General features: G+C 44.0%; 1 protein-coding gene across 1 annotated transcript; it reads right to left on the bottom strand.

The window, feature by feature from the left end:
• Positions 1-326: 326 nt before the first annotated feature.
• On the bottom strand, positions 327-25,207 carry galnt12 (UDP-N-acetyl-alpha-D-galactosamine:polypeptide N-acetylgalactosaminyltransferase 12). The gene is made up of 10 exons (XM_056298481.1): positions 24,852-25,207; positions 21,611-21,780; positions 18,166-18,355; positions 17,050-17,235; positions 16,585-16,702; positions 15,834-16,010; positions 11,380-11,511; positions 9,848-9,961; positions 4,109-4,264; positions 327-1,822 (listed from the first exon to the last, which is right to left on the bottom strand). The coding sequence occupies exons 1-10, from the start codon at positions 25,205-25,207 to the stop codon at positions 1,685-1,687; spliced, it is 1,737 nt and encodes a 578-aa protein (XP_056154456.1). The 3' UTR covers positions 327-1,684.
• Positions 25,208-27,788: the final 2,581 nt, after the last annotated feature.

The raw sequence follows: 27,788 nt of genomic DNA, 5'->3' as shown, positions 1-27,788 counted from the left end.
TGAATGTGAGCAGTTGAGCAGGAAATCAAAGTACACAATACAGGAAACAAAGGAGACATGACTGCACGCTCCCAAAGCTCCCCCTCTGCCTGAACACGTTCCAACGGGGAGACATTTTGTTAAGACTCTTCACTAATCCCGGTTGTCTCGTTGATACAATAACTTTTTTTCTTTATGTGACATAATTGTAAACGTAAGGGCTGATCCTGATTCATATCCTCATCTTTTTATACTGATTAAGGCACTCTGTGTGGGCTTCAGATAGATGAGGATACAAAATAAGGCAAACCAAGTTTTTGAATAAAAATTTTAAAAAAATCCTGGTCATTACTTACAATTACTTCATTGCATTTTCAGTTATACAGCATTCGGTCAAGTTAATCAATTTCCAAGTTGCAATTGCTAGAGTTGTGATATCTCCATAAACTATAAAGCTATGAGGGATTATTCAGCGATTTAGCCTCATCTACAAATACATCATTTAAAATAATATGCTGATAACACAATAATGACGTCCTTGTAATATGGCTTTGAATCCGCACATAAACCAAGCAGAACTGGGCTGCAGGGGGACAGAATGCATTATGAGAAGCATAAATGACAATGCATTTAAAGAAATCAAAAAATATACAAGACACTGAAAACCTGCCATACCTTATTTCCCCCCAGTAAGGTTTGCACTGCAACTGTGCTGGAGTCAAAATAGAATAGAAAAATGCAGGACTGGAGTTTCTCTTTCTCTCAGTAGTTAAGTGATTAAATATAAGAGGTACTACGTCCAGACAGAATGCCTATGATTTATGGCATCATTTCAAAGCCATTGGTACGCAAGAGTAGTTAGCACTCAAACCATCCTGTAAACTTTTTTTTTTATCAAAATATCTGAAGAACTGTCCCACTTCCCATTTATAAATAGAGAACACAGCAGAGGATCAGGGCCTTTAGAGAGGAGCACCGGCCCCCCCTACAGGACTATGCCGAGACATTATGAAACCTCTCACATGACGTGTGAACGTCATTACAGTACCAGTCAATGCCACCGGCTTCTAAGTGATTCTTGTTTTGTTGATGGAGATAATCAAGACTAGGGTTGGTCTCTTAAGTGGACAGACAGAAAGACACAGACTGTAAGTCCACAAATAAATGTGTGTAAAGCAAATTGCCTTTCAAATGTGGCGGGGGGGGGGGGGGGACTGACCATGTGTGCAATTTATCACTATCCCTCTTAACTACTGCTGGATGATATAAAAATGACATCATGCCAATTCCAGTGGATTGTACCAGCATCTCCAAGGGAAAAAAAGAGATAATCCTGTTTAGGTTGTCCCCCAAAAAACACAACAATTAAGTCAGTATTGGTTAATTCAAGTTCCAAGAATCTGTAACGTCCAGCTAGCGGGGGAAAAAGAAAAGAAAAGTGCCAGATGAGAAAAGAGATCCCCTCCTCCTTCCAGTTCCTTTCAGGACAGGGCAAACGTATATAAAAAAATAATACAAAAAAAAAACTGCTGGATGCAGCTCAGCAGGGCTCCGGCAAAAATTCCTCCAACTCTCAATCAAGGGGTACAACCCCACCAACAACCACCCACACATGTGCGCGCGCGCACACACACACAAACACACACACACAGACATACACTAACCCCGCCTAAGATCCCTTTAACCTTCAGTTTGGTTGATCCCATTAAGTTCTCTCCTCAAAGAACCATTTTTGGTGGGGGGAGTCAGAGCAGGGTCGGAGGGCAGGGGCCGGCGTCCCGTTATCCGTCTTCTCAACTGCCTGGATGCACTTTTGGCTCATTGTGTGGTACAGGCTTCCGTCCTGAAAAACAGTGTTCAGGGAGACAGGTTTGCTAGGTTAAGTCAAACAAGAGTTCCACCTTACCATGTTTCAGTCAGTTGTACGTCAGTGTTGATTTTTGTTGTGCAATATTCAAGGCTCAGCGTTTTCGGTTTTTACCGATTTTCACCGAAAAATACTCAGATTTTTTAAAAAGGAGCAGGTCGGTTTAAACTGATTTCCACCCGGATTTTATGTTTCCACGGATCCAAAAGTTGTTCCTGTTCGTGTGAGGTTATGTAACAGTGTCCTCTTGTGGCGAAATTTGGCATGCTGGATGGCTTTGAAAAATACAAATCGAAAACGCTGAGCCTTGGCAATATTCAATGCAATGTTGTTTTTTTTTACGAACAAGTCTTGACCTCCGTGTTTGTGAGTAAATTAGCAATGTGAAGCAAGAAAACAAGAAGAGACGAGTAGGACAGAATCACAGCCGCTATCAGTCCTGATCAAAACTTTTTCACACTGGAAACAAATGAGGCAACCATGAACGTTGTGTATATCATCTTGAAAACCCCATGCAAATCAAAAAATGCACGCATCACGGAACAAAAACAGCTCTTTGGTGTCCTGATATTACGGTAACCCATATCAAAGTGACACGGGGTAAATGCTTTTCGTTCGAAATATCATCATTAAATTCATTTTGGTTGCATAATGTGATGGCTATGGGAAAATGACACACTCGCTGTTCACATCAGTTCCCTAGACGCCTCATTTTTGCTGTGAATTTTGCCTGCAACCGACCGGGCACAAAACATCCTGGGATTTTTTTTTAATTTTTTTAAATGGTACATGTACAAGTGTAGCAATTTTACTTAACTCGTCTGTGAACATGGCTCCTCCTATTTTTTTCATGATCTTTTGAGCTACGGCTTGTACATAAATACAAATTTTTATGCTATTGAAACGCTATGGAAAAAAAAATAAGCCCTTGGGTTGTCTTTGCAACAATTCATGGAAAAGACATTGATGAACACCAAAAATACACGGAACGCTGCTTTTAACAATATGATTTATCCTCTTCACAACTTGAGAGAGAACAAAGAAATTGAAAAATGAGGCATAATCTGTTTTGACTTACATCTGGACACCTCTCATTGGCAATGGTGTGCAGATCCAAATGCATGCCACCAGTCTGATATGTGAGATGACGCTCCGCTCGATAACTCTCTTAACAGACTACAGTAGGTGGACAGGCCCAGACTTTCAAATCCCTCGATCCAGGCATCGTGGAGCTCCTCCATCTAAATATGCCCGCAGTGAGCAGAACGATCAATACCAATCCATCAATCAGCAGCCGGGGAGGGAAACCAGGGCAGACCCTTGATGGATTCGCTCACTGGTGCTGAAAGCAGCCAGGGCAGCAAGTCAGCGTTGTCTGACACACAAGGCCTGCGACGGAATGCGATGTGAAGGACCGGCATTGCAGAGCGCCCAAATCCTCATCTGTCCTCCCCCCTATCTTTAATTACCCTTCTTACCATCGTATGCACAAACACACATCCCTCCCTCCCCCTCGTCGCCGCTCCTCTCCCTTTCATGGCTCCATTTACATTTAGATGGTGTGCTTTAGCTGCCCACATTAAGTGCGACGCAGCTACCCAGAACACATGCCAAACAACTCCCAGCGACGCACGGGGAAATAACCAGCTGGCCGGTGCGCTGTGATTTACAGGTTCAGCGTTAGCCACATTGGGCTTCTGGTACCTGTAGAGTAGCTAAGCAATGGGTTGGATGTGACTCCAGCGGCTGCGTGGGGAGAGAGGGAGAGAGAGAGAGAGAGAGAGAGAGAGAGAGAGAGCAAGAGAGATTGGTGTGAGAAAAGAAGGACTGTGGGAGTCAGGGACCGTGAGAAGGAGGTAGGAGATGGGGCGGGTTGTTTGGAGGAAAACAAGGGATGCTGAGGGTCTTTTTGTTGGTTTTTTTTGGGAAACGGATTCTGCGCACGCTGTGAAGCCTTCACAGCGGATCTAGGGAGGAAGCATAAATAATGTGGCGCATCAACCAAGAAGTCAGAGAGAATTCAAAAGGAAAGCAGCGTTTGGACTTCTGAGTCAGATCTTGTATCCGCAGGGCTTCTCTTTCCAAACATCCTCCTCCAAGAACCCATAGAAGAAGGCAGAACGACTCAGTCCGTCCTTCACTTTTATCACCACCCCGCTACTACACTCCTCTGCATTACACCACGTCAGCAGCTTCGCCCACTGTAGATATGATCACTCAGGATGCACAAAAAGCACAATCGCGCACATTCACACTCCTTACCGATTGTAGGACAAACTTCTGGTCCACTGGCAGGGGTTGTCCTGGGTTTCTACACAGCTGGACGGTCAGGTAGGTAGAGATGTTATCGCCTACCACGCACCCTGCAGGCTCCCTCGTGTTATAGCGAATTTCACCGTCAGAGGAGTACTCAAAGAACTGCAGAAAGAGACACACAATCAGAGAATCAGTGTATGAATTTGTGTGTGTGTGTGTGTGTGTGTGAGAGAGAGAGCGAGCAAGACAGAGAATCTTCAGTGGTAATATATACACAGTAAGAGGAACATTTAAGTGGCAAGTATACTGAGAAATGTGCGTACATGCATGTGCATGCCCCCGTGATGCCTCCGTTTGTATGGACTATGAGTGTGGTATTAGCGTGCATTTGTGTGCTCATAGCGTGCAGCGAGCTCCGACGCCGGAGCCAGCCAAAGCACCGCAGGGCCCATTTCCAGTGGAGAGGACATCAGTGTGAGTCCACAGAGGGGCGCTGAAATAACAAGGGTAAATTTCACAGGGCTTCCAGGAATACTGACAGCCACGCAGGGTGGAGGCCCTGGAATGTAAACTCTTCTCCCTGTGGATCTCAGCGTAAACAGTGAGCTTTACACACATCATTTTCCAAGCTGAAATATTAGATTCAGTCCCCCTATTCTGGTTTTGAGTGCATTTTTAAACATGAAAAAAAAATCTTCCATTATTAATTTTTCTTCCACAAAATTCTTCCATCTGGATTTTAGTGCATTTTTTAACATGAAAAAAATTCTTCCATTATTCAATGTCAATTTGGAGCCAGACAAAAAAAAAACAAAAAAAAAACACCCTTCTAGCAAAAGGACTGCAATGAAACGACAGATGAAAAAAGAAGAAAAAAAAAGACAAGAAAATTGCTTTACTCTCCACAGCGGGCTTGAGTCAAGAGTTCATGTGCCACAGCCTTGGCTATACGGCTCACAGACACTATAAACTAACTCTGACATCCTAAGCACCACTTGTTAGGGTGGCTCCAAGAGGAGCTGTGAAACCTGCACAAGGTCCACCTTTATTTCATTTGCATCCCCGGGTCCAGTATGTCCCTGGTCAGGGCCAGTTAGCAACACTGGGGGCAACCCAAATCTTTCGTTCTAGAAGGTACTTTATCCCCGGGTACGGTGTTTGAATTAAAAGGGCTCTCTGCAGTGACCTTATTGAGACTATAGCGGGAGTCGGGGTGAGATGTGAGATTCATCACTGCAATTAATGCGGTCTTATGGAAACAAGACTAGGTCAAAACCTAGTATATGACTGAACCATGCATGGTCAATGTTCGAAATTGTGGCCAATTTGTTACAGGGATAGTCAGTGGTAATGTCTATAATGCAAATTCCTGGATATTAAATGTTCATCTGCAATTTTCTGTAGTGGTCCCAGTAATATGTGTTGATAAATATTCCGCTCTTAGCATTTCAGTAGTATCCACGAGCAGCAATATATTCCATTCATTAGCGTGCGATAAATGTGGAATGAGCTGGAACTGCTGCACTGATTCATTTTAAAAGAGCCCACAGCAAATAGGGAAACTCCCACTTCCGTGTTTACCAGTGACACCGTTGATTGGCCAACCAATCGTGTAACTTCAGTGATGTCATTGGTCACCTGATGCAGCAGCTCAATCACTGTAACATGATCACTGACAGCTATTCGCGGTTGTAGAGCTGGCCCCGCTGGCTGGTCCAGCCAAAAAGGGAAACAGGGAGCGTTGGACGGGAGGAGGAAGAAGATGGGGGCTGGTCTGCCTGAGGTTTAATACATTACAAGACAGGGAGGGCGGGAGTTCAGAAGGTGGCCAAGAAGTAAATGAAAAGAACAAAAGGTGAAGAGCTGGCCCCGCAGGTTGGTCCAACCAAAAAGGAAAACGGGGAGCGCTGGACAGGAGGAGGAAGAGGATGGGGGCCGGTCTTGTCTGAGGTTTAATACATTACAAGACAGGGAGGGTGGGAGTTCAGAAGGTGACCAAGAAGTAAATGAAAAGAACAAAAGGTGAAGAGAGCAGAGATGAAATAAGGAGGAGGTAGTGTGTGTTGAGGTGGATGGTGGGGAAGAGGCGGGTAATAAAAGGTGGCATGAAGTAAATTAAAAGAGGGAAGGAGGGAAGTGGGTTAGCCAGTCAGGGTGGCGCAACATGATACACGTCTCTCTGTGGACAGCAGCTCAAGGAGCACATGTGTATTCATCTTAGGCAGGGCTGCTAAACTCCGTATCATGGCAGCATTGGGTCTTCACACAATGGGAGCACGACATGATCCACCTGCAGCTAATGGGCCGTATCCTTGTCATATACAGAGGAAATATGTTGTCACAGGGCCAGGTCACCAAACATGAAAGACACAATTAAGAACTAGGTTGAAATGCAGTCTAAAAATCAATACAGTAAGGGAAACTCACCCCAAAACTCCCTGCTCAACCTCACAGGTGATCTCCACCCATCGCTTCACCTCACACTAGTATTATTGGTTATAGTAATACTGTATCCGGTGATGCAACTTCGCCGATAAAACCACGGCGATTTGGAAATTTACTCTTTCTCGCTGCGGACCGTGCACGCACAGCACTTGGAGATACCCTTTCTACAGAAGGACAAAGGACCACGTGTCTTCACATTACTGCTGGCGAGGGTTTTATTGGAAGATAACCTAGTCTTGTTCATCCCCTGTTATAACAGGTTAGGTTTTCCTGCAAAACATGCAGTTTCCACAGAAAGAGAAGGCGACCGGATCCCTTCTTATTTCTTTAACGTCGACGCATCACAACTAAGACTCTTCCAAGATCATGAGACGACCGACGAAGCATTGAGGATTTTCAGCTGACGAGCTGAAAGAAGAAAACAAACTGTTTTCTGCAGAGCCGCATTTCGACGCCGGACAACAAGGAAGATGGATAGTTTTCCTGATCCTGTGCCCTGCGCTGTTCGTCGGGCAAAGACTGATCGCTGCAAGAGCGATTATCAAGTAAGGCTTTTGTATTTGAGCAGTTCGTTTTAGCAACTGGTGTAATTATTTCACATGAGAAAAGTGTTGTTAGTTGAAATCATCTGTGATCTAAATACACACTGTGATTCAGGCAGGAAGCGTTACATAGGCCGATCATTAGTTTTAATTTTTTTCCTTTAATATTTTTGTTTAAATCTTCCCTTGTTACTTGAGAAAAGTACTATTGGTTGAATTCACGGCACGGCACAGCATGGTGGCACGGTGGCCCAGCGGTTAGCACTGTTGCCTCAGACTCACAGCAAGAGGGTCCTAGGTTCGAACCCTGGGGTTGTCCAACCTTGGGGGTCATCCCAGGTCATCCTCTGTGTGGAGTTTGCATGTTCTCCCCGTGTTTGCGGTGGGCTTTCTCTGGGTGCTCCGGTTTCCCCCACCATCAAAAAGACATGCATGTTAGGGTTTATACTCCCGTCTGTGCTTTTCCTTTTTTCCCCTCGTCCCCACTGCCATCCAATTGTTAAATAGTAGATAGTATGCATCTGTTGTCTGCAGTTCGCTTGTTTCCTTGGTCTGTATATTTTATATTTGATACAATTACTTTGGTTCTCCTTGCCCACTATGCCCTGTTGTCAATTCCTCTGTGGTGTTTGTATGTTTTGTCTTTATGTGAGAGTTTTTATACAGGCTGCAAACTAATTTCCCTGCAAGGGACAATAAAAATACTTTGACTTTGTGCCCCTGACTGAGGAATGGCAAGACGAACTGGAGTTGGTCCCCGGGCACTGCACAGCAGCTGCCCACTGCTCCTAACTACACAGCTAGGATGAGTTAAATGCAGAACAGTATTTCCCCACAGGATTAACCATAAAGTATATTATAGTATATTCATTCGCTATTCAGTTGTGCACACTGATCCACAGAGGTTGCTAGATGGACCGTCTACTTTTCTTTTGTTCATCTGCTACTTTCATTTTTGTTTGCTTGCAAAATCACTTTGGTAGATAAGATTGCACACGCGCAGCTTTCTTTCTCAATCTCCCTCTTCCTCTCGCTACTCTCTTTTTGCCTCAATCTAATCGCACTCCTATCGCTGTGCGCCATCTCGTCTGCTCAATTTCGCGCAGCCTCTCTCACAAACACCACCTCCTTCCGGCACGCACGCACCACACGCACTCCCCCCCCACACACACACACACACACATCTCCTCTCCAGTGCATGACAGCACGCTCACACATGTGCACACACACATGCACATGCAAACACACACATACACCCCTCTGTTCTTTTGGCGCCATTTCCTTGCAGCGTGCAATAACACACGTGCGCGCACGCCCTCACACTTCCACGGGCACCCTCGTTTCAGTGCACAGATGCACACATACTTAATTACACACACACACAAACAAACTTGCACAACCTCACTACCTCATTTCACCCCGTGTGCCTTGATCATTACATTGCTGCTTATCACTGATTGTACTTGATTAGCATTAGTGCTGATACATATTAGTCGATTTTCTTTATTGATTTCCCTAATAAACTGTTCTCATTGAAGTAAGTCGTTGTCCTGCCTGTTTTGTGACAATATTTATTGAAGCCTTCTCTTGCCAAACAAAGTACCACAATTGGTGCACCGTTGATTATTCCATCAATTTTAGTAGTTTGATTATAAAATATTTAGGGCTGTCCCAAAAACCTTTTTTCGGGCATTGAATATTCAGCAGCAAATATTTCCGACTGACTAAAATATACGACTGACTGTAATTTATTCAATTATTGCACAACCTTAGAAAATAAAAACTAAATTGTTCATGTTTGCGGGCACTCGGCTTGTTGGGGGTCATCTTCCAGGTGCTTTACTTTCTGGACATCTTGCCAAACTAGCTGTAAGTCATCCTATGACGTTGCCTTGGGCGTAGAAGACAAGAGCTAGAATGCTCTGCTCACATGGACGCGGGACGTCGTTATTGTGGATGAGATCAGGACGGTAAAATCAGATGACATTGGCAAATTATGCCGACAACAGCAGATGGCACTGCTATCCAAAGTTAAAATAGTCAGATAGCTGGGGTTTTTTTTACTTCTACACTAAGTAAAACAATGTTATGTGCTGTGGATGTGTGAGTATTTTTGAATATAATTATATAAAATAAATAATTCTATACTATATAATTTATCTTTTTTCTCCAAACAATACAACATAGCAATCCATCGTCCTGTAGTGTTTTTGCCATCCTGCCGGCTCCATCACAGTTTGCTATTTTTCCCGTGCCATACTGCCAACTGCCGTTTACCATCTCCCGAGGGGAAAAGATAAAATTGAATTCTGGTTTTACCATCAATTACCATGGCGATGACCGGATGCTTATGAGGCTGATGGAATAATCAAATCAGTCTCATTAAATCAATTTTAGTAGTTTAATTATAAAATATTAAACACCAAAATTAATGGTTAGTAAATTTATGAAACTGATTTGATAGCCCTGTTGCACCCACACAGCGAAGGGGTAATAATGAAAGTGTAATCCGGTCTTGGTCGAATTCTAGATGTATGAGAAGTGACATATTGAAAAAAGTCGCGTTTAACCTGAGGAATGATTCTGACAGGGTGAGCTGACCTCTCGGACATTTTGAACAAGTGACACTTAAAACACTGCACCAGTACAACATACCCAGGGTGAACCTGGTAAAATACTGGGGGAGATCGGGATGGCGCACTGCTGAAAGGGTCAGTCCTGACGCTTCAAAAGCAAGGTGAAGATTAATATCTGGTACCTGGTTCTGACCCATGCCATGGCAGGGGTACATGATGACCCTTTGGCCCACAATGGTGTGCTCATCTGCAGGGTTGTAGTCGAAACAGTAGTTGGCCATGCCCTGGTTCTTTAGCTACAAACAAATAAAAAGGGAAATTAAGAAAAAGCTGATTGTGTGCTACAAGAAAATCATACTTAAAGTGTTGAAAATGCCAAATCGGAAACAAATTGTGCTACCAATCGCTCTGTGGAGTGCCTCATTAAAATGACTCAAACCATTGGTATTCAAATTCAACTTTAAAAAGGTATTATCAGTAAAATTTCGACTTTTATTTTACTAAATAAATTACCATCGTGTATGGGGGGTGTTGGAAAGAGTTGTCGATATATGCCAATTGCAAAACGATGGCCTCACCAGCTGCTGAGATTTCTGCCTTTCAAAACCTGTTCAAGTGTTCTGTCAATTTCTACTACCTCATCAAAGTTTCCTACCGTAGCACAAATGTATAGTACTCACAACCTTAACCAGCGCCTGGGCAATAACACTTGGTAGGACCACTTTGATAAGTAGGATGAAATGACAGCACACTGGCCTGGAGTCTGTATTTTGGTAAAACAAACCAGTAGAGGGCGAGCCACCCTTTAGCAGTACAATGTCTTTCCACCAAGTGATGCATCTACACATTCATCTTGCTGCACAATTTCAACTTTCCAATGTGCAGGAGCCAGCTTTGGTGACACAACACTAGAAAATCAAAAGAGCCTCATCATCTGACAAAAAAAGACATGATAAATGCTGCCAAACATAATAAATACAAGCTTCCCTGATGGGGGTGAAAAATGTATGGCCTTTTTTTGTGTGTCTGCATTTGTACTTGGCCAATTACCCTATTTCCGAGCCATCCTGGTCGCTGCTCCACCCCCTCTGCCGATCCGGGGAGGGCTGCAGACTACCACATGCTTCCTCTAATACATGTGGAGTCACCTGCCGCTTCTTTTCACCTGACAGTGAGAAGTTTCGCCAGGGGGACATAGCACGTGGGAGGATCACGCAATTCCCCCCCAGTCCCCCTCCCCCCCAAACAGGCACCCCGACCGACAAGAGGAGGCGCTAGTGCAGCGACCAGGACACATATCCACATCCGGCTTCCCACCCTCAGACACGGCAAATTGTGTCTGTAGGGACGTCCGACCAAGCTGGAGGCAACACTGGGGATTCGAACTGGAGATCCCCGTGTTGGTAGGCGACGGAATAGACCGCTACGCTACCTGAACGCCCCAAATTTGTGGCATAAAAAACTCAATGTCGAGCTGGCCATGCTACTGTAGGGCTGGTAAGCAGCATAGTCATTAAATATATCGCCGTGTGTGAGAAGTCACAAATATGGTAGTGTTTGACAACATGATTACCTCTTTATTTGACATTTCTTGGGATCTCTGTGTCAGCATAAGATTGTGAAATTATGATTCAATGACAACCACCTTGAAGTTATGAAGGTGTATACTTAAAAGGCATATGATCAATCCATAATGAGTGTAGCATCTCTTTACCATTCCAAACATCCCCGGCCGGTCCTGAGGGACATGGATATCAGGGTAGACGTTTTCCAGATACCACTTGAAGTCTTTACACCCCAGCCTCTCTCTCAGCTTCCTCCGCTCTGTCACATCTCCAAAGGCCTCCTGGAAACAAAGCCCACAAATCTTAGTTCCGATCAATGTGTTGGAACATTTCAGAGCCCTTGAAGAGAACATAACCTCGACCTGCTTTTTGCGTACAACTGTATATGTTCAGTGACGGAAGTATGAGTACCTGCGGATAATGCTGATTAAAAGAAACAAGAACAATATATGCGTAAGCACGGACAATGTGTCAGGCAGCAGTGCCGGGGGAGGTTTTATTTCCAGCATGTCTCCGTGCTGAAACGGTATACAATAGCACCATCTATGGCTGTGCCTCAAACCATACACCATCACGTCACACCCATGTTTATATAAGTTTAATGATTTCAGACTTGGAACACCTTCCCGTGTTGCCCTGCATCCCACCCCAATCGCAAACACTCCTACAGAAAAACAGACTTCCCAGCGGTACTCCGCGCCTACATCCTGCTCACAAATGACACGAGCAATTCAAACACAGCTATTCTATACATGTGCGCATGGGAGCACACAACAGTAAGTTAAAGACTGTTAGAGGGCTATGTTAACAAGCTGTAGTCTGAGTGTGTGGGTGTGTAGATTATATTACAAACACATACACATGACCGCACATCTCAATTACTCCCAGCCGCCATAGTCATGAGCCGAGTTCTGTTATGGCACCGAGTGTGAACGCCGTCTTCTGCCACTGAGGTTCTGCTTGCCTCAACTGCCCTATTGGAGGGTTGGAGTCAGGGTGGGGGTTAGCTGCACTGCAGGATGACGGCAGCGAGCCTGAACACAGCTCTAAATGGTTGGTCATCAACTCATTGCGGGTAGGAGGAGGTATTCATTCATCGATGAGAAGTGGAAATGGGGGCCAATGGGACCTGTTAGTGCCACTCTACAGGAAAAGTATGGGGTCAGCTGGGACAAGGACAGGTGCTTGTGAGGAGATGGTGAAGAATGCTACACCAATAAAGCCAATATATAAAGCCAGCTATGAAGGATATAACAATGAGGAAAGGACGAATGAGAGTCCTGTGTAGTATTCGGTAAGAGACCATAGAATGAATAGCTATCGGAGCCCAACGAAGCCAAAAAGGTGAACAAGATTAGGCTTGCGAATTATAAGCTCGTGGGGCCTCTTTTATGAAGAGCCCAGAGATGTAGATTAGATTTAACAACATACAGTAGACTGTCATGCAGACAACCTAGATGGCAGGCAAGTGTAAGTGTATACTTTTTCCAACCTGTATATGATAGTTACCTGTTAGATTTACAGAAGTATTGATCCATCCATTATTCAAACCGTTTATCCTGCACTCAGGGTCACGGGGATGCTGGTGCCTATCCCAGCAGTCATTGGGCGGCAGGCGGGGAGACACCCTGGACAGGCCGCCAGGCCATCACAGGGCCGATACAAACACACAAATTCACACCTCGGGACAATTTAGTACGGCCGATTCACCTGACCTATGTCTTTGGACTGTGGGAGAAAACCGGAGCACCCAGAGGAAACCCACACAGACACGGGGAGAACATGCAAACTCCACACAGACGACAACCCTCAAAGTTGGACTACCCCAGGGCTCAAATCCAGGACCTTCTTGCTGTGAGGCGACCGCGCTAACCACTGCGCCACTGTGCCGTCCATCTACAGAAGTATGTAGATTGAAAATGTTTACATGGACATTGGACCAAGGACAAAATGTGGAAAACAAATCTCTTTGTAAGCATATCAGTGCATCCAGAGAAAAATCCCACTGCTTGAATCAGTCCATATCAGCGGAGGTCAATACAATCGTCGCAGTCAGTGAAGGTCGGACAAACTCATATAACAAAACACTTGAAGACACAAAAGAGCTGATGTTACATCTCACCCGCACAAAAATCATTCTCCTTCAAGTTAAGAGACTCAGGGTTGTCCACAAAAGGTTGCACATGCAAGTACACGGTCCAACTGGGGAATGTGAATGAGGCACATAAATGAGAAGCACTTTCTCCTTCATAAACTACTCCCTAAACTGCTCCAGGGACCTCTTCATTGGCTAACTATAGAAGACTGGGGTTGTATTGCAGAAATCCTTGGTGTGTAACTGTGGTGTGTAACTGTGTAAATCTGAAGCAGGAAATTGATGAATAAAAAAAGAACATGCATGCTGAGGCAACTTTTCCTGAATAAACAGACCTCTAAAGTGTAGTTGTCATTTAAGGGCTCCCAGACTACATGTAGAGCCATTAATTTTTCACTTAGGGCGAAAATGAATGGGATTTTTTGATCCCCTTTCAAATCAGCTTTAAAATATGAGTAACATATAAAAGCAGAATTATATTGAAATATATCAATATAAGAAGAGATGATATATGATGATGTTATTACATATTTTAACGTGTTAGTGAATTTTCATCTATTATTTTGCTAACAACCGTAGTGACAGGCATGGGCGCCAGTCCATGAATACTGGGATGGCATCCAGCGCTTTACCTGTGCCACTGTCCAGAGAGTTAGTGGTTATGTCAGGAAGGGCATCCGATGTAAAATTTTGCCAAATCAGTGTGCAGATTGACAAGACCATACCCGGATCGGCCAAGGCTCCATACTGGATCAGTCAAGGGCTCGGGTTAACAACGGCCACCATTGGTGCTGTGCTCTCACAGGGTACCAATGGAAACTGTAAAATCCGCTGTGGCAACCCCTGAGAAACAGGGAATAAGCTGAAAGAAGATTTTGCTAAAAACCATGGTGTGCATGTTGCATCAATGGGCTATGAGAGAGATCACACACACCACTGGTATACATCAGGGGCAAATACAGCTCATGCTTAGTTAAAAATAGCTACAGCCTTCATGATGCAACTTCAAAACTGGTCAAAATCCACCTCCTCCAACGTAAAAATGCATAAGAGAACAATCATCACAAGTGAAGAGTCAATACCAGTGATGGACGCAGCTCAAGGCAATTTTTTTTTACATCCCTAAGCATCTGTTCGCTGGACTGAAACAGGGTGGAATCTGAATTCCTTGTCTTTAAATCTCTTAAATGTCTTAATCTTTTAAAGAAATTAAAAAAAACAAAAAACAAATACGGGGCACCAAGAAAGCACAGTGTAATAAAACACTAGCATCCCAGAGATTCACATTTCATGTCCCAGTGTTGCCACCAGCTTGGCCGGGTGTTGCAGGAAATGTAATTGGCCTGTGTTCCTGAGCAGGAAGCCAGTAGGGGGTATGTACCTACATTAAAGGTAGCAACTCCTACAGGTGATGGGGCACCTCTACAGCCACAAATAGATCTGTGTGAAATAGCGTGGGCTTTCACACGTTACATTCCCCCAGAGAAACTTGCACCTGGCCCGTGACATGAAGTGGTGGCCGACTCATACATCAGAGGGCATATGTGGACGTCTACACTCTCACCAAGCACAGTAGGTGGTGTGCAATGGCAGGAACTTAGGAGAACAGGGAACTGGACATGCTGAAAAGGAAGTTACTCTGTGGGCATGTGTTTGCCTGTCTTGAAGCGCATTTGTCTAAAAAGAGGACACCAGCCAGGGTGTTATGAGAATGCTGCGTATTGGGTTCACCCTTGGAACTGCTGGTTTGGCATGGCCACCTCCTCTTGTGGAGATGAGTGCAGCCTGATCTGTGTTTAGAGCTTCTCCTCTTAACTACACTGTCATACTGTGGCACAGACGCCCCCCCCCCACACACACAAACAAAATGCAGGACACCCTGTGGGTTGGCACGAGATGTCTTGCTGGCTCTTGCTGCATAAAGGGCAGTACAATGCAGGATACCCCTGTGGGTTGGCATGAGATGTCTCGCTGGCTCTCGCCGCATAAAGTGGATGTGGGTGACACCCGTTGGCAAGGAGTGAGACAGAGAAGTGGTAATCACACACCACAGCGCAACATCCCTGCCACCTTAGGTGTCCACTACTCGTATATCCCCAGTGTCACGCAATCGGGGGTGCCTTTACACTGCAGACTTTACACTGTATACACAGACTGCGCATGTGTATACAGGTTGTTTTATAAAGATATCGAGCATATTCAGTGGTGAAAGCATGTGATTAATCAATCAAATCAGGCCAGTTTTGTGGAAGAGAGCAGCTGTACCCAAAATACAGCTTTCACAGTCCCACAAGCAGAAATTTCAATCATACATGTGCCAGCAGACAAAGGCTGATTAAATATATTTGGAATAGCTGCTCAATGCATGGCTTAGTGTGTGGTTGAGCGCACATGTCGATCACATAACCAATCTCATACTTTCAATATCACCCCGAGCACCCCCCCACACAAACACACACACACATGCACGCGTGGACACACATACACACACAAACAAAACAGACTCACCAAGCGGGCGTGAGGGTTGCGGTGATAGTAAAGCTCTTTATATTCATCCATCCAGACCTCAGCGGCCCGTACGCTGTTGGCCAGGGCCTTGCTCCGTGAGTACGGGGCCTTTTTGGGGAACACGTGGCCCACATGGGAGCAAGGGTGGATCTCAAGGCTGCCCCCACACTGCCAGATCTAAACGACAACAGAATCACCACCACAAGGATTTGGTTAACCTCTCAGCTATGACTCAACCAAGAAGCACAATGGAAAGCCTTGTTTCGATGGGGATTGAAAACAGAAAAGCTATTTTGTTGGTCGGTGGGGGAGAAATATTCTTGTCTCTTTCCCTTCAGGAAACTGAGGCTATTGGAGAGAAGGGATGCTTAAATCTTTCAATGCAATTAAAGCACTGGGAGCTTTTTTTGGCCTTCTTTCCCTGGTTGATGGTTGTAATTCTTTCCAATTAATGGTCACAAATGGGCAAAGGAGAAATTCTGATCATTTAAATCCCAGTAAATGCGAACCAGATTTAACCACCTTTGTGTGTTCTGACTGCGGCTTGGCGAGTTTGTGCATATTTCATGCCAACATGGAGACCATCAGTGACATGGCTCTAGAAGTTTCATAGCTTAAAAGGGTGGTGCTTGGATGTCAGGGTGGTGTTTGGTTCTCTGCCTTTATACAACCACACATTAGCAAATGTGCCATCTGCAAATGAATAAAATCTACATGCATGAGAAAATCCCATGCATGCATATTTTCTCACCCGAAAGGAAAACTCCAGGTTCTCTCCTCCCCACACCTCCATGCCAGTATCGTATGTTCCCAGATAGAGGAAGTAGCTCTTGCTCACAGCAAACAGACCACCTGCCATGGTAGGAGACCTGACAAAACACAGTTCATGGACCAGTTCTCTTGATTCTGATTTATTGTGATAAAGTGGATGATATAAGTAGAACTTGAATGATTTGCAACATCGGTTTTAAATGTGTTTTTTTGTATTTAGGCTACAAACATGCTTGGCTTTATGAAAACTGACAGGAGGTGAATACATACAGTTCCATCATCTAGTATAGTGAAATCTTCTACAACTGCCCAGAAGGTGTTAGAAAGGTCTTTGAGTGTTAGAAAAGCACTATACAAGTTTGATTTATTAAGGTATTTCTGCATACAATTTGCAATTCTCATTTCCAACTTTTAATCGAAGGTTGTTGCAAAGCCAGTGGCCAACCTGATGACATCAGTGGGCGAGCGACGGCGTTTCTGCTCGTTCTCTGGCACAGCGTGCCAAGTGAAGACTAATCGCCAATCGAATCCCCCGACTTGCGGCTCTCCAGAGTTGCCCAAATACTGGAAGGTGTTCCAGTCAATCACATCAATAACGGGACACACCACAGCTGATGGCTCCTCTTTTATCCTGAATGGAGAAAGGAAAATGGCTGCTTACATTTATTGGTCAGTAGGGGCGCCATAAAGGTAGCAGACAGTTTTGTCTACTGTGAGTTTTTGTGCTGTTTTTCCATGAGGAAAATCTAACTCAGCGATACTGAGATTTAATGAGTGTTTGATGACATCTTTGAGATAAGAATTTCAAGTATGTGGTTTTAACCATTTGCTGCGGTCAGAGTCTCTCTTTATGGAATAACAGCGATTTCACTTGGCTAGTAGCTACTTTTATTTGGCATCTTCAGCTCGTTGAGGGGGTGGATCTGGGTTCTGTTCATGTAGTTTTTTCTCTCGTTAATATGATATACTTCAGCAAGGTACTAAGTGCAGCACCACAAGAGCAGAGAGGGGTTAAAAATATTCCTCAAGAATACAGACAGAGTATCAAAGCCAGGGCCCTCCAGTTAAGTGAAAACATCACTATTTATAAGGCCATTTCACCACATGGGATGACTTCAGTACACGAGGCTGAGAAATTGGCTGATCTAAGCTTAAACATAATCACAGATTTAAGGGGTGTTTCAGTGAAGCTGACCTAACCTGCTGAACCCTTTGTATTTACTCCTCGAGGATTATGTATAATGTTGACTTAGCACTAAAAGGTTATTGACTTAGCACTAAAAGGTTCATCATTAGATAGCACCGCCTTATCTGACGTTCAGTCCAGATATGTGTGCTCGACTCCGCCAAAAACTCTTCAGCTCTGACCCGACTCCTACAGCATTGACCTGAGTGGGATCGCAAACTCCTTATAATTCTAGCCAGAGTCGAAACGGACACATATCCAAATCTACCAACACATTTCCGATGAAAGCTATAGTTTCCATCCATCACAACCGAAAATGCCTGCAAAGCCCTGAGAGTCAGACCACAACTTTTCTCCTTATAAGAGGTTTCTCACCTGTGGAGTAGAGGCTCCAACCAGCCCTGGTGACACTCGCAGTGGCAGTCCAGGAAGGTCAGCACATCGCCCCCTGCTATAGATGCACCAAGCAACCGGGCCCGCACCAGACCCTCTCTCTTGGTGGCCCGGATCAGACGGACCTTTTTCAGGTTCGATATGTAGATCTCCAAAGGCTCCTTCAGATGAGCTGCAGGGAATGGAACAAGAATCCCCCCCGAGTTAGGATTCAAAGCATGAATTTGATAAGCCTCTTATTTTGTGTTGTCAGAAAGAGAGAACGAGCAGCTGAGAGGATTTTTTTTGTGTTTGTATATGTGTAAATGATTCAAAAACATTGGTTGCATAAAAGGCAATTTCACCAGCCATGTATCTTTAGAACATTGGCTGTGCCGATCTACAGCTGGCTGGTAGAAAATTGAAGTGAATAGTGTACCACTTCTCCATAAAGGGAAAAAAATAATAGCATTAGAAAAATCAGTGAAGTAGTCCTCTGAGAATCATTTTACTACTCTGAGGTCTTCATATCCTGCATTCACTGCAGTCTAACAGAAAGGAAAAGAAGGCCCTGAATAACTTGGAACTGAATGGCAAGAAAGCAGCACATTCAGTCCTCGATTAAAAGCCCTCTTTTCATCTCATAAGGTTGTAAATCATTACAGCGCATTTCAGATGAGTGTCATTGCTTTGTTAATAAAACTCCAAGAAATATGAGAGGATTATGTTATAAAAAGCCACACAAACCTGAGTATTTGATATCATATCACAAAAAAAAGATGAAAAGTGAAGACTGCGATATGTCACGCAATCTATAAGTGTGTTTGGAAGTTGGCTTCTGAAATGAATTGATGTGTCTGTCTCCGCCATCCCAGGCCCTAAACAAAACTTTGTATGCATCTCGACATAGCACCTTTATAAACCGCTCATGTAAACACACTGCAAGAACTGACTGGTGACTGTGATCAGCCGTCTGTCAGCCTTCTATCAGTTTCTCTATGTCAGACCAGTAGTGGTGCATTTGAAACACAATGCCACTGACAAAGCCCCACCAAATCCACAACAAAATCTAGCTGCTGGCTCTTGGGGCCGATTTAAACTGGTCAAACCCACAGTTGTTTTGAGTTGGTCAATGAATGACATAATGACAACTTTTAGAAATGAGTTAACTTAGGCCAAAAGGAAAAAAAAAGGATGCAGCAAAATGAGCCAGACAAAAATGTTTCATCTGGAAAGAAACACCCAGCTAGTTACCCAGAGCAAAAATGGGGGCAATGAGGATGATGCAACGGGTAGCTGCAGAGAAAGAGTCAGCCAAACCTGAAACATATGAACTGGTTTGCATGTGGCCATAAAAAAAACTTTGCATTTTAAAAGTGGGCAGTGTTATCACAACATGGACACCAATGTGATAGGAAACTGTGCCTGAGGGTTGTAAAATCATTGATGATTGCATGCTGTATGCTGCAAGACATTCTTTTGTTACCATGTTTTTGCCAGTAGCCAATGAGCAATGTCTGCCAGAGGGCCAGGCTCTTAATAAGTGCAGTGACAGGCCACAGCCAAGCAGAGGTGGAAAACCCAGCTTCAGAAAGTAGAGGTACTAACCATGTATTTGCTGCACCCATGGACTAAACCAGCTGATTTCACTAATTAGTTCTCCTACCTGGCTGAAGTGTTGTGCTAATTAGAATCAGCTGGTGGAGCAAATACATGGTTAGTACCTCTACTTTCTGAAGCGGAGTCTTCCACCTCTGCAGCTAAGAGCCAATGAGAAGTCCTGGAGAAAGGACAGGTAAAGCTGCGCCCAGTGTTATTATGGGTACAATGATCTATGCAAAACTATGCACATTTTCGAAAGGCCCTGCAAGAAAATCTCATATGTTGTTGTTCTTTTGTGACTATTCTTTACCAAAATATTGATTAACAAATTCTATGGAGTTCTTACAGATTTCGAGTGAGGAACACACCAGGAACACTATCAAAAGGCCATGCTGAATAAGAATTTCAAATGAAATTAGCCTACAATCTCTCAAGAGGTCTAAAAATATGGTGAAAGGACAAACTAATCTGCTCAATTCACTTTTGGTTTGTCGTTGCCGCTTGTATTCAGCTCAAAGGTTGTTTTTTTTTTTCTGGGTTGTAAATGAGCCCAGAACTTCATAGCTTAAGCCCAACCCCAAAAGCATTCAGGGTCAACTTCCTCCCCCAAGGACAGCTATGTTTTGCAAAACATGGTGGAGGAGCTGGTGGTCTAGAATGATAATGGCTGGCTGTATGGTGGCAATGCAGTATGGTATGCACGGAGAATAGGGATGAACCAATGTCACTTTTTCCACTGCCAACACCTATTCCGAGTAAAGATCTTTAAGTATCGGCCGATACCGAGTACCGATCTGATCCATTACTTCTGCCACAATGCACACTTAAATCATTAGTTTGGGGGTCAATGGGCAAAATAACTGGGCAAGAATCAGCCCCCCTACACACACACCATTACAGAAATACAGTAAATCATGCCATCTTCCTTTTATTTATCAAATGTTACCTGCTCATAGATGGTATCTGATTTTGGTCTTGGGAAAAATCTGATACCAATACTTTATTTTAGCACGGTATCAGCCCAATATCCAGTACCAATATCAGTACTCATGCATCCCTAATGGAGAGTAATAGAAGTAAGCAAACGTTTTGCTCTCTTACCCCTTACTATTACACTGGTGTAAATCTGAAAGAGTGTGGGAGTGTGTATGACAGGGCGTCCATCCTCTGCTGCCATTTTCTTGGTTAGGCAGTCCCTCCAAGATTTCGCAGGCGTTTTTTTGGAGGGGGGGACTGTTGCGGCCTAAAATGCCTGATTTCGCGGCATCTTTTCTAAAATAAAATAAAATTGCATGTTGCGATGTTTTTAGCTGGTTTTTTTTTTTTTTTGCAATGAAATTGCGGGAGCAAGTTTAAATTGCAAAAATAGTTGCGATCCCCCCCCTTTTTTGTGCAAAATTCATTAAAACTCGAAAGCAACTTGTTCCGCTGGTGAGAATAAAACCGCACTGTTCTGAGTGTTATAAGTAACCTTACCACAGGAAAGAAGAAAAAGAAAAGGCTCAGGGTTACAAAAATGCTAACAAAATATGCTTTATTTCTAAATGAAGAAGTGCACCTTGGGGTTATTCCACAAAGTAGCAAACAGGCTTAAAAGCTACGGAACCTCAGCACTAACCACGCATACTGACTCCAACCCACTCAAATCCTCAATTCATTTTAATAGTGAGTAGGCTCGTGGGCGTGCCTAGCACAAGCATGGACGCCTGGCCAATCCTAGCGCTTGAATGCTACACAGGACGTGTCTTGCCCAGAAAAGCAGTGGGTTTCATAATAACGCGTTTGCACTCACAGGCAGAAAAGTACCTTCCCCCTGCATCAATCTGTTCAGTCTTTCTGCCTGTACCTCTTTCACTGTAGTCGTCTACCAGCACCACCTCCTTCAACAGAATGTCTGGGGAGGTCTCCAGTACACTGTGGACCGTCCTCAGCAGGGTGGACCAGGCCTCGTTGTAGAAGGCAATGATCACAGAAGTTGATGGCAAGGAGCGGTAGTCATACTCCAGCTCCCTGCAACTGTGACGGAAGAGTTGGTGGAAAAAGAGGAGAAGGAAAAGGTCAGTAGGAGATAAGAACATAAAACTTACTCAACATTCAAAAATAAACCATGCTGCACAAGTAGTAGTAACACACTGTTTCTGAGGGCGTCTGTGCGGGAGGAGAGCCTGCATAGCTTATTCTTGTGAGGATTTTTCAACCTTTTTTTGTTTTGTTGCAATTTTATGTTTTAATCCAGTGACATCAAGATCAGTTTAGGAGACTTCAAGGTTTTTACAAATACTCCCTCCATCCTAATCAACATATCAACCATAGGCAATGTAGTTTCCTCAACCCATAACCCCCCCATCCCCCCGCCTCGCCGCCCAGTCTGAAAATTTTTATAGAAGAAGAAGACACTTTGTCATTGTACATACATACAATGAAATTCATTCTCTGAATTTAACCTATCATACCCTAGGACCAGTGGGCAGCTGCCATGCAGCGCCCGGGAACCAGGATCCAGCTCTTTTATCCGTCGCCTTGCTCAGGGGCACAGACACGAGTATTAACCCTAACATGCATGTCTTTGATGGTGGGAGGAAACCGGAGCACCCGGAGGAAACCCACATAGACACAGGGAGAACATGCAAACTCCACACAGAAATGACGTGGGATGGCCTGGGGTTCAAACCCAGGACCTTCTTGTTGTGAGGCAACAGTGCTAACCACTGGGCCATCTTACTCCCCCCCTTTTTTATTTTTAGACGACACTAATATTTCTGATTCCCATCTTCTTAATCAGTCATCAGAAAATCAACATGTTTTAAAAGAAAAAAGGGGGCTGGTAGAGAGCACAAGTCTGTATTAGCCAGAGGGTGGCGTTTGTACACTATTATAGTAGATTAATAAGTGTTGCCTTTTTTTTCTTTTAGAAAACCCATCTACTCAGCCTCTGGGAGAAAGATGTTTTTTCCAGCTACATGGGAAAAAAAGTCATCTCTTACAGCCATAATCAGATATGAAGACGTGTAACGAATTTCCACGTCAGCAGGATTCTACAGTGTGCCATGGAGGATGTAAAAGTTACTAAGTATATTTGTTTTTTGATTAGGAGAGAGATGGGCTACACCCAAAACTGCTGCCAATGTACAGAGTTGAAGGTTAACCTAAAAAAAAAAATGTTTGAGTGTTTCATTTCTCAGTTTTGGAAAAAAAAATACAAACGTGGCTAAGATTACATGATGAGTTATCTGTCATCATGTCATCAGTATCTGAGTCGACATCATACAGCTGTGACTTGGACAGATGTTTTGTACAGCCTTGCACAGTATGAGACAAGTGCATGTTCTTCTAATTGCCTGATCCCACCAATCTGTAAAAAGGTCAAATCCTTATGGGGTATGAGAAATAAATTGAGTGTCTCATTAAAAAGTGTTTGGTATATCCCGGCTTCGCTAGTTCATCCTCCCCTTTCTGGTGGCAGGGGTGCTAGCTAGGGAAATTAAGATTTACATCAAAATTTGTTCTTGAACTGCAAACAGATTTCCACACGGTAAACTGAATGTGCGTGCCAGTGAACATTCAGGTAGTGTGGTGAACTCTTTAAAGGCCATATGAGGACAGCGCGCGCAAGAAAACAAGAGAAACAGCTCGGGGGACATTCATCAGCTGATCAGCTACCTGTACAACAGGTAACCATTCTGAAAAGACTGAACCCAAAACAATACAAGCTGTCATAGGTGACTTAAAGGGATAAAGTCATTCATCAGAGGGTGACTGTACTGGTAAATTGATAAAAGTCTCGACCACGTCCAGTAACGCCGTAGCACCGTGTGACGGAGAGCGGCTTGTGTTTTACAAAATTAAGTTTGCTTCCCCCATATTCCTCCTGTCTGCATCTAATGAACCAAGTATGCAAAGAATTTCTCTGACACAAAGGACAATAATAACCAGTGGGGGATCATGTCGGTTTAAACACATCCGAGCCACCCGCAGCATTAATATGGATAGTTTTATCTCGAAACCTCTTTAAATCTGTAGCCTATTTAATTCATTTAAACATGGCCTACAGTAAAATCTAAAACGTTCAAAATATTATGCAGTATCCATGCATAACTCTGGTATAGGTCATTTAGACCCAAATGTAATTTTCACGTTCTCCAATATGGGAAAACTGTCTCTCCATGAACAAGTTCAAATCAAGAGCAAAATTGTGAGCTGTGTTAAACCATTCGTGCTTTACAGATCAGTGCACGGCTGTTAGGCGTCAGGTCAAGTCAACTTTATTTGTGCAGCCCAAAAATCACAGGGCAGGGCCCAAAGGGCTTTCCAATCAGTATATACTGAGCTGAGGGCGCGGGGTAGTTAAGATATGTTGATGTATAGAAAAATACAAAAACCGCCTTCGTCTGCATACAGGTATTTTTACACAAACTCTCCCTTTCCTCTGGAGAGTTTAAAGTTACCTGGAAACTGATAGCACAGTTCAAGGGGGGGGGGGCAAGTGCATGTTGGGAGAAAGTGAAGGGGGGGGGGTAGATGACAATGGACTTTCAAATAATGTGAGTCCAGAACAACGATTTTGGATGTTTGCCTTCAAAATAACGAAGGTAAAAGTTGGGTAAGATGAGACCTCCGGCAGCTTTATTTCTTTAAAGTAAATGTGTGTGTGTGTGTGTGTGTGTGTGTGTGTGTGTGTGTGTGTGTGTGTGTGTGTGTGTGTGTGTGTGTTGGGTGGGGGTTAATTCGATAGTAACTTGCACTGCCCAGATGAACATGGGACTGATCAGCTGATTTAAAATAAGATTTATTATAAGTGGAATGAAGCAGAACTTCTGGAAGTCAGATTTCATTTGGGTGAAAATGGATAACTATTATCAAGACTTTGAGAGACACGGGTCATCATATACATACATACATACATACATACATACATACATACATCCACTCACTCCCATAGGCTGTGCGTTCGTTTAAAGCGGAAACGGGTCAACAGTGTAAGAGTACAAAAGGATCATCAACTATAGCACTCTTCAAGGGCTTCACTGATAGGAGACACATGAAACGTATTGTGACAACGACCCCCCCCCCCCCCGTACTCTACTCACAGTGGGTTCCACCTCTCCGGCAGCCTGCGGTGCAGCGACACCCTGTCGCTGACATAAGTATTGATCTGGTGCTTTTTGACGCTCTCCTCTTCCTTTCTCCGCTCCTCCTCGTCGAGGTTGAGTTTGACGGCCGTCCCCATGTCGCCGAGGCCGTTCAAATCCGGGGGAGGCTTGTCGTACACGGGCTTCCTGAGACGCTCGTACTCCGCGTCGCTCTCCCCGGGGGCCTCCCGTCGACTCGTCGCGCCCGCTTCCCCCGAACTGTGGCGCCTGAGGAGGATGAAACACCCCAATAAAGACGCCCCGAAGAGGACGCAAAGTAACTTGGGTCGATTCCTCCTGCCGCAGACCGCCATCGTATCGCGTCCCCTTCTCTCCCCCCCCCTCTCTCCGCTCACTGTTAAGTTGTTTCCCGAAGGGGCCCAAACTACACACGGCACCGTTCACGGATGCCCACGAAACCGGTCCCGAGAAACTTCAGACATGATCGCTGCCGACATTTCCGGTCGCGTTTAACGCGACAGAAGTGAGGTTTTTTTTTTTTTTTTACTATTTAAATCTGGTTCTTCTAACGCGGTGGCGCAGCTCGCAGCCTCGACGGTTCAGAGGGCTGGCGTCCAGAAAAAAACCAAAAAGCTTGACCTTGATTGAAGTTTACCTGTGACACACCACGCACGCCTCCTCAGTTTCCTCCCCCCGGGCGGGAGGTGCAGGTGAGGCCAAGTGTGAAAACGGATTAGCAGACGCGGATTAGTTTACCTACCTAGCGGGATTAGGACTCGGTAGAGGAGGGGAAGGGAGACAAAAACTAAATAAGTATCCTGGTCAAATCATAACGTCTCTCCCAGCTGCTTCATGTTTTTTGTTTGTTTTTTAGATGCTGCAGAAGAATTTTGCGTTGTCTTTTTTTCTTTTCTTTTTTTTTTTTCACCGACGACTGATTTTCGTTTTCACCGTGTTACTCTCGTTTTACTGCCCCGGTGAGGTAAACGGCAGCAATCGGCAAACCAGCTAAAATTAGCCTAACCGCTAGTTGAGTTTGAGAAGTTCGAAAACGGCGTCAAGCGCGAGTGAATCGCGGAGTGTGTTCCGGTTACTTATTTTCAAAACAAAAGTCCTCACATCGACCCACCGAGCGCGTGACTCAGCGGCGCTCAGTCTGTTCTCCGAACAGAACACACGATAGGATTCACATAACACTTTGTGTTTCAAAGCGTAACCGACACTTAAGACAATAAGAGCATGTTAAATTAGACTGTGACAGGAGACGGGGGGGGGGGGGCGCAACGCGAACCTTCACATTATTTGGAAGGACACTTCCGTTAACAATTGAGTTTATATCCGTTCATGTCAAGCAACAGATTCGAGATTCAAACGTTTATTTGTCATATACCTCATGTACAAGTAAACAGTGAAGTAATTTTTGACAAACTCCAATACATTGCGACAAGAGAAATGGGACACCGATAATATAGAATGAAAATAAAATTAAAGTACATTAAAATAAAGTTTAAAAAAAACACACCCAGGGAGTATACAGAAGGTATATCCCGATAAATACATAATGTGCAGTTGCCACAGTTAAGGTCAAAATTGTTAGCCCCCAAGGAACTACGGAACATTTCCCTAAAATTCTGCCCAATGTTTGCATCATTCATAAAACGTTACATAGTAAAACATTCATCAATGTTAAGGCCCCTATTTGGTACATTTTGGAATGTAAAATAAATCTTCAGGTTTGCTTTACACCAAATGTGGTGAAAATTGAGGTGGTCAAAATTACTAGCCCCCCCCCTCATGTGATTTTTTTTTTTTTGCTTTCAAAATTCAAACCACACCCGAGCAATCAATCAGCATTGAACTTTATTTAAGGGACGCCAATGTACAGGGCTAGTGGCAACCCCCATGTAATGCAGTACTCATAGAAACAGGAGAGACACCACTGGAGTTAAGAAGAGAGAAACTCACACTTTCATATTGGGTTGGATTAAAAGAAAGTGGGGAAGAAAACCCTTACAAAGAAGACGTTACAGGATTGTTGGAAATATTCCAAGTTCCAGAGGCGTGGGTTCGGGGGGGCAAGAGACGAAAGAGTGAGGACATATGGAATGGAGGCCTTAAGAGTTCACCAGGTCCACCCCATGTAGCAGCGTACCCCCTTGGCTGTTGCCAGAAGTAAAGATAGACATGAGTATTTTGGAAAAGAGAAGAGAATGGCGAATGAATGAAGTGGGAATTAAAACAAGGGTATACCTGAGTAATAGTTATCAAGGTCATATCAGAATCTACACAGATGGTTCTGAGAGCAAACAGGAATGGGTGGGAGTTGGTGTGTACGCCCCAGAGTTTAAAATATCTATTTCCAAAAGAATATCTGACCAGTTATCAGTATATACAGCAGAAATAGTGGCAGTCATTATTGGGTTACAGTGGGTTGAAGAGGTCAGACCTGATACGGTGGTAATATGTACAGACTCAGCAGCAGTCTTGGAAAATACACAATCAACAAAAACTGTCAGAGAAGACTTAATCATTGCAATTTACCATAATTTGCTAAGACTACACAGAGGTGGTATAGACATACACTTCTGCTGGGTAGCAGCACATGAGGGACTGAAAGGGAACGAGTGTGCAGATAAACTAGCAAAAACGGCACTGCAAAAAGAAATAACAGCATCACTTCCATTTGGAAAAGGAGAAGGAAAAGCAGTGATTAAGAGGAAAGGAATGGAGATATGGCAGAAAAGATGGGAGGAAGACCAGAAAGGAAGGGGGAATTACAAAATACAAAAATCTGTCATAACAAAGAATTATAAAGAAAGGAGCAGAAGGGAGGAGGTCGTTGTAACAAGACTAAGATAGAATCACACAGGATTAAATGGCAGTTTATTTATAATGGGGTAAAGGGACAGTGATAAGTGCGAGAACTGTGGCGTT

Source organism: Lampris incognitus, chromosome 18 (assembly GCF_029633865.1).
Source record: "Lampris incognitus isolate fLamInc1 chromosome 18, fLamInc1.hap2, whole genome shotgun sequence".
Taxonomy (NCBI): Eukaryota; Metazoa; Chordata; class Actinopteri; order Lampriformes; family Lampridae; genus Lampris; species Lampris incognitus.
The sequence above is the reverse complement of the archived record's forward strand: the minus strand, read 5'-3'. Positions and strand labels throughout refer to the sequence as shown.

Bases quoted from the DNA above. Each gene is read 5' to 3' on its own strand.
- galnt12 (XM_056298481.1), bottom strand. From the start codon at position 25,207: ATGGCGGTCTGCGGCAGGAGGAATCGACCCAAGTTACTTTGCGTCCTC. The intron at 16,011-16,584 runs GTGAGAAAATAT...GTTGTCGTTTAG, and splicing joins ACCTGGAGTTTTCCTTTCGG to ATCTGGCAGTGTGGGGGCAG. The intron at 9,962-11,379 runs GTAAAGAGATGC...ATTTGTTTGTAG, and splicing joins GGCCGGGGATGTTTGGAATG to CTAAAGAACCAGGGCATGGC.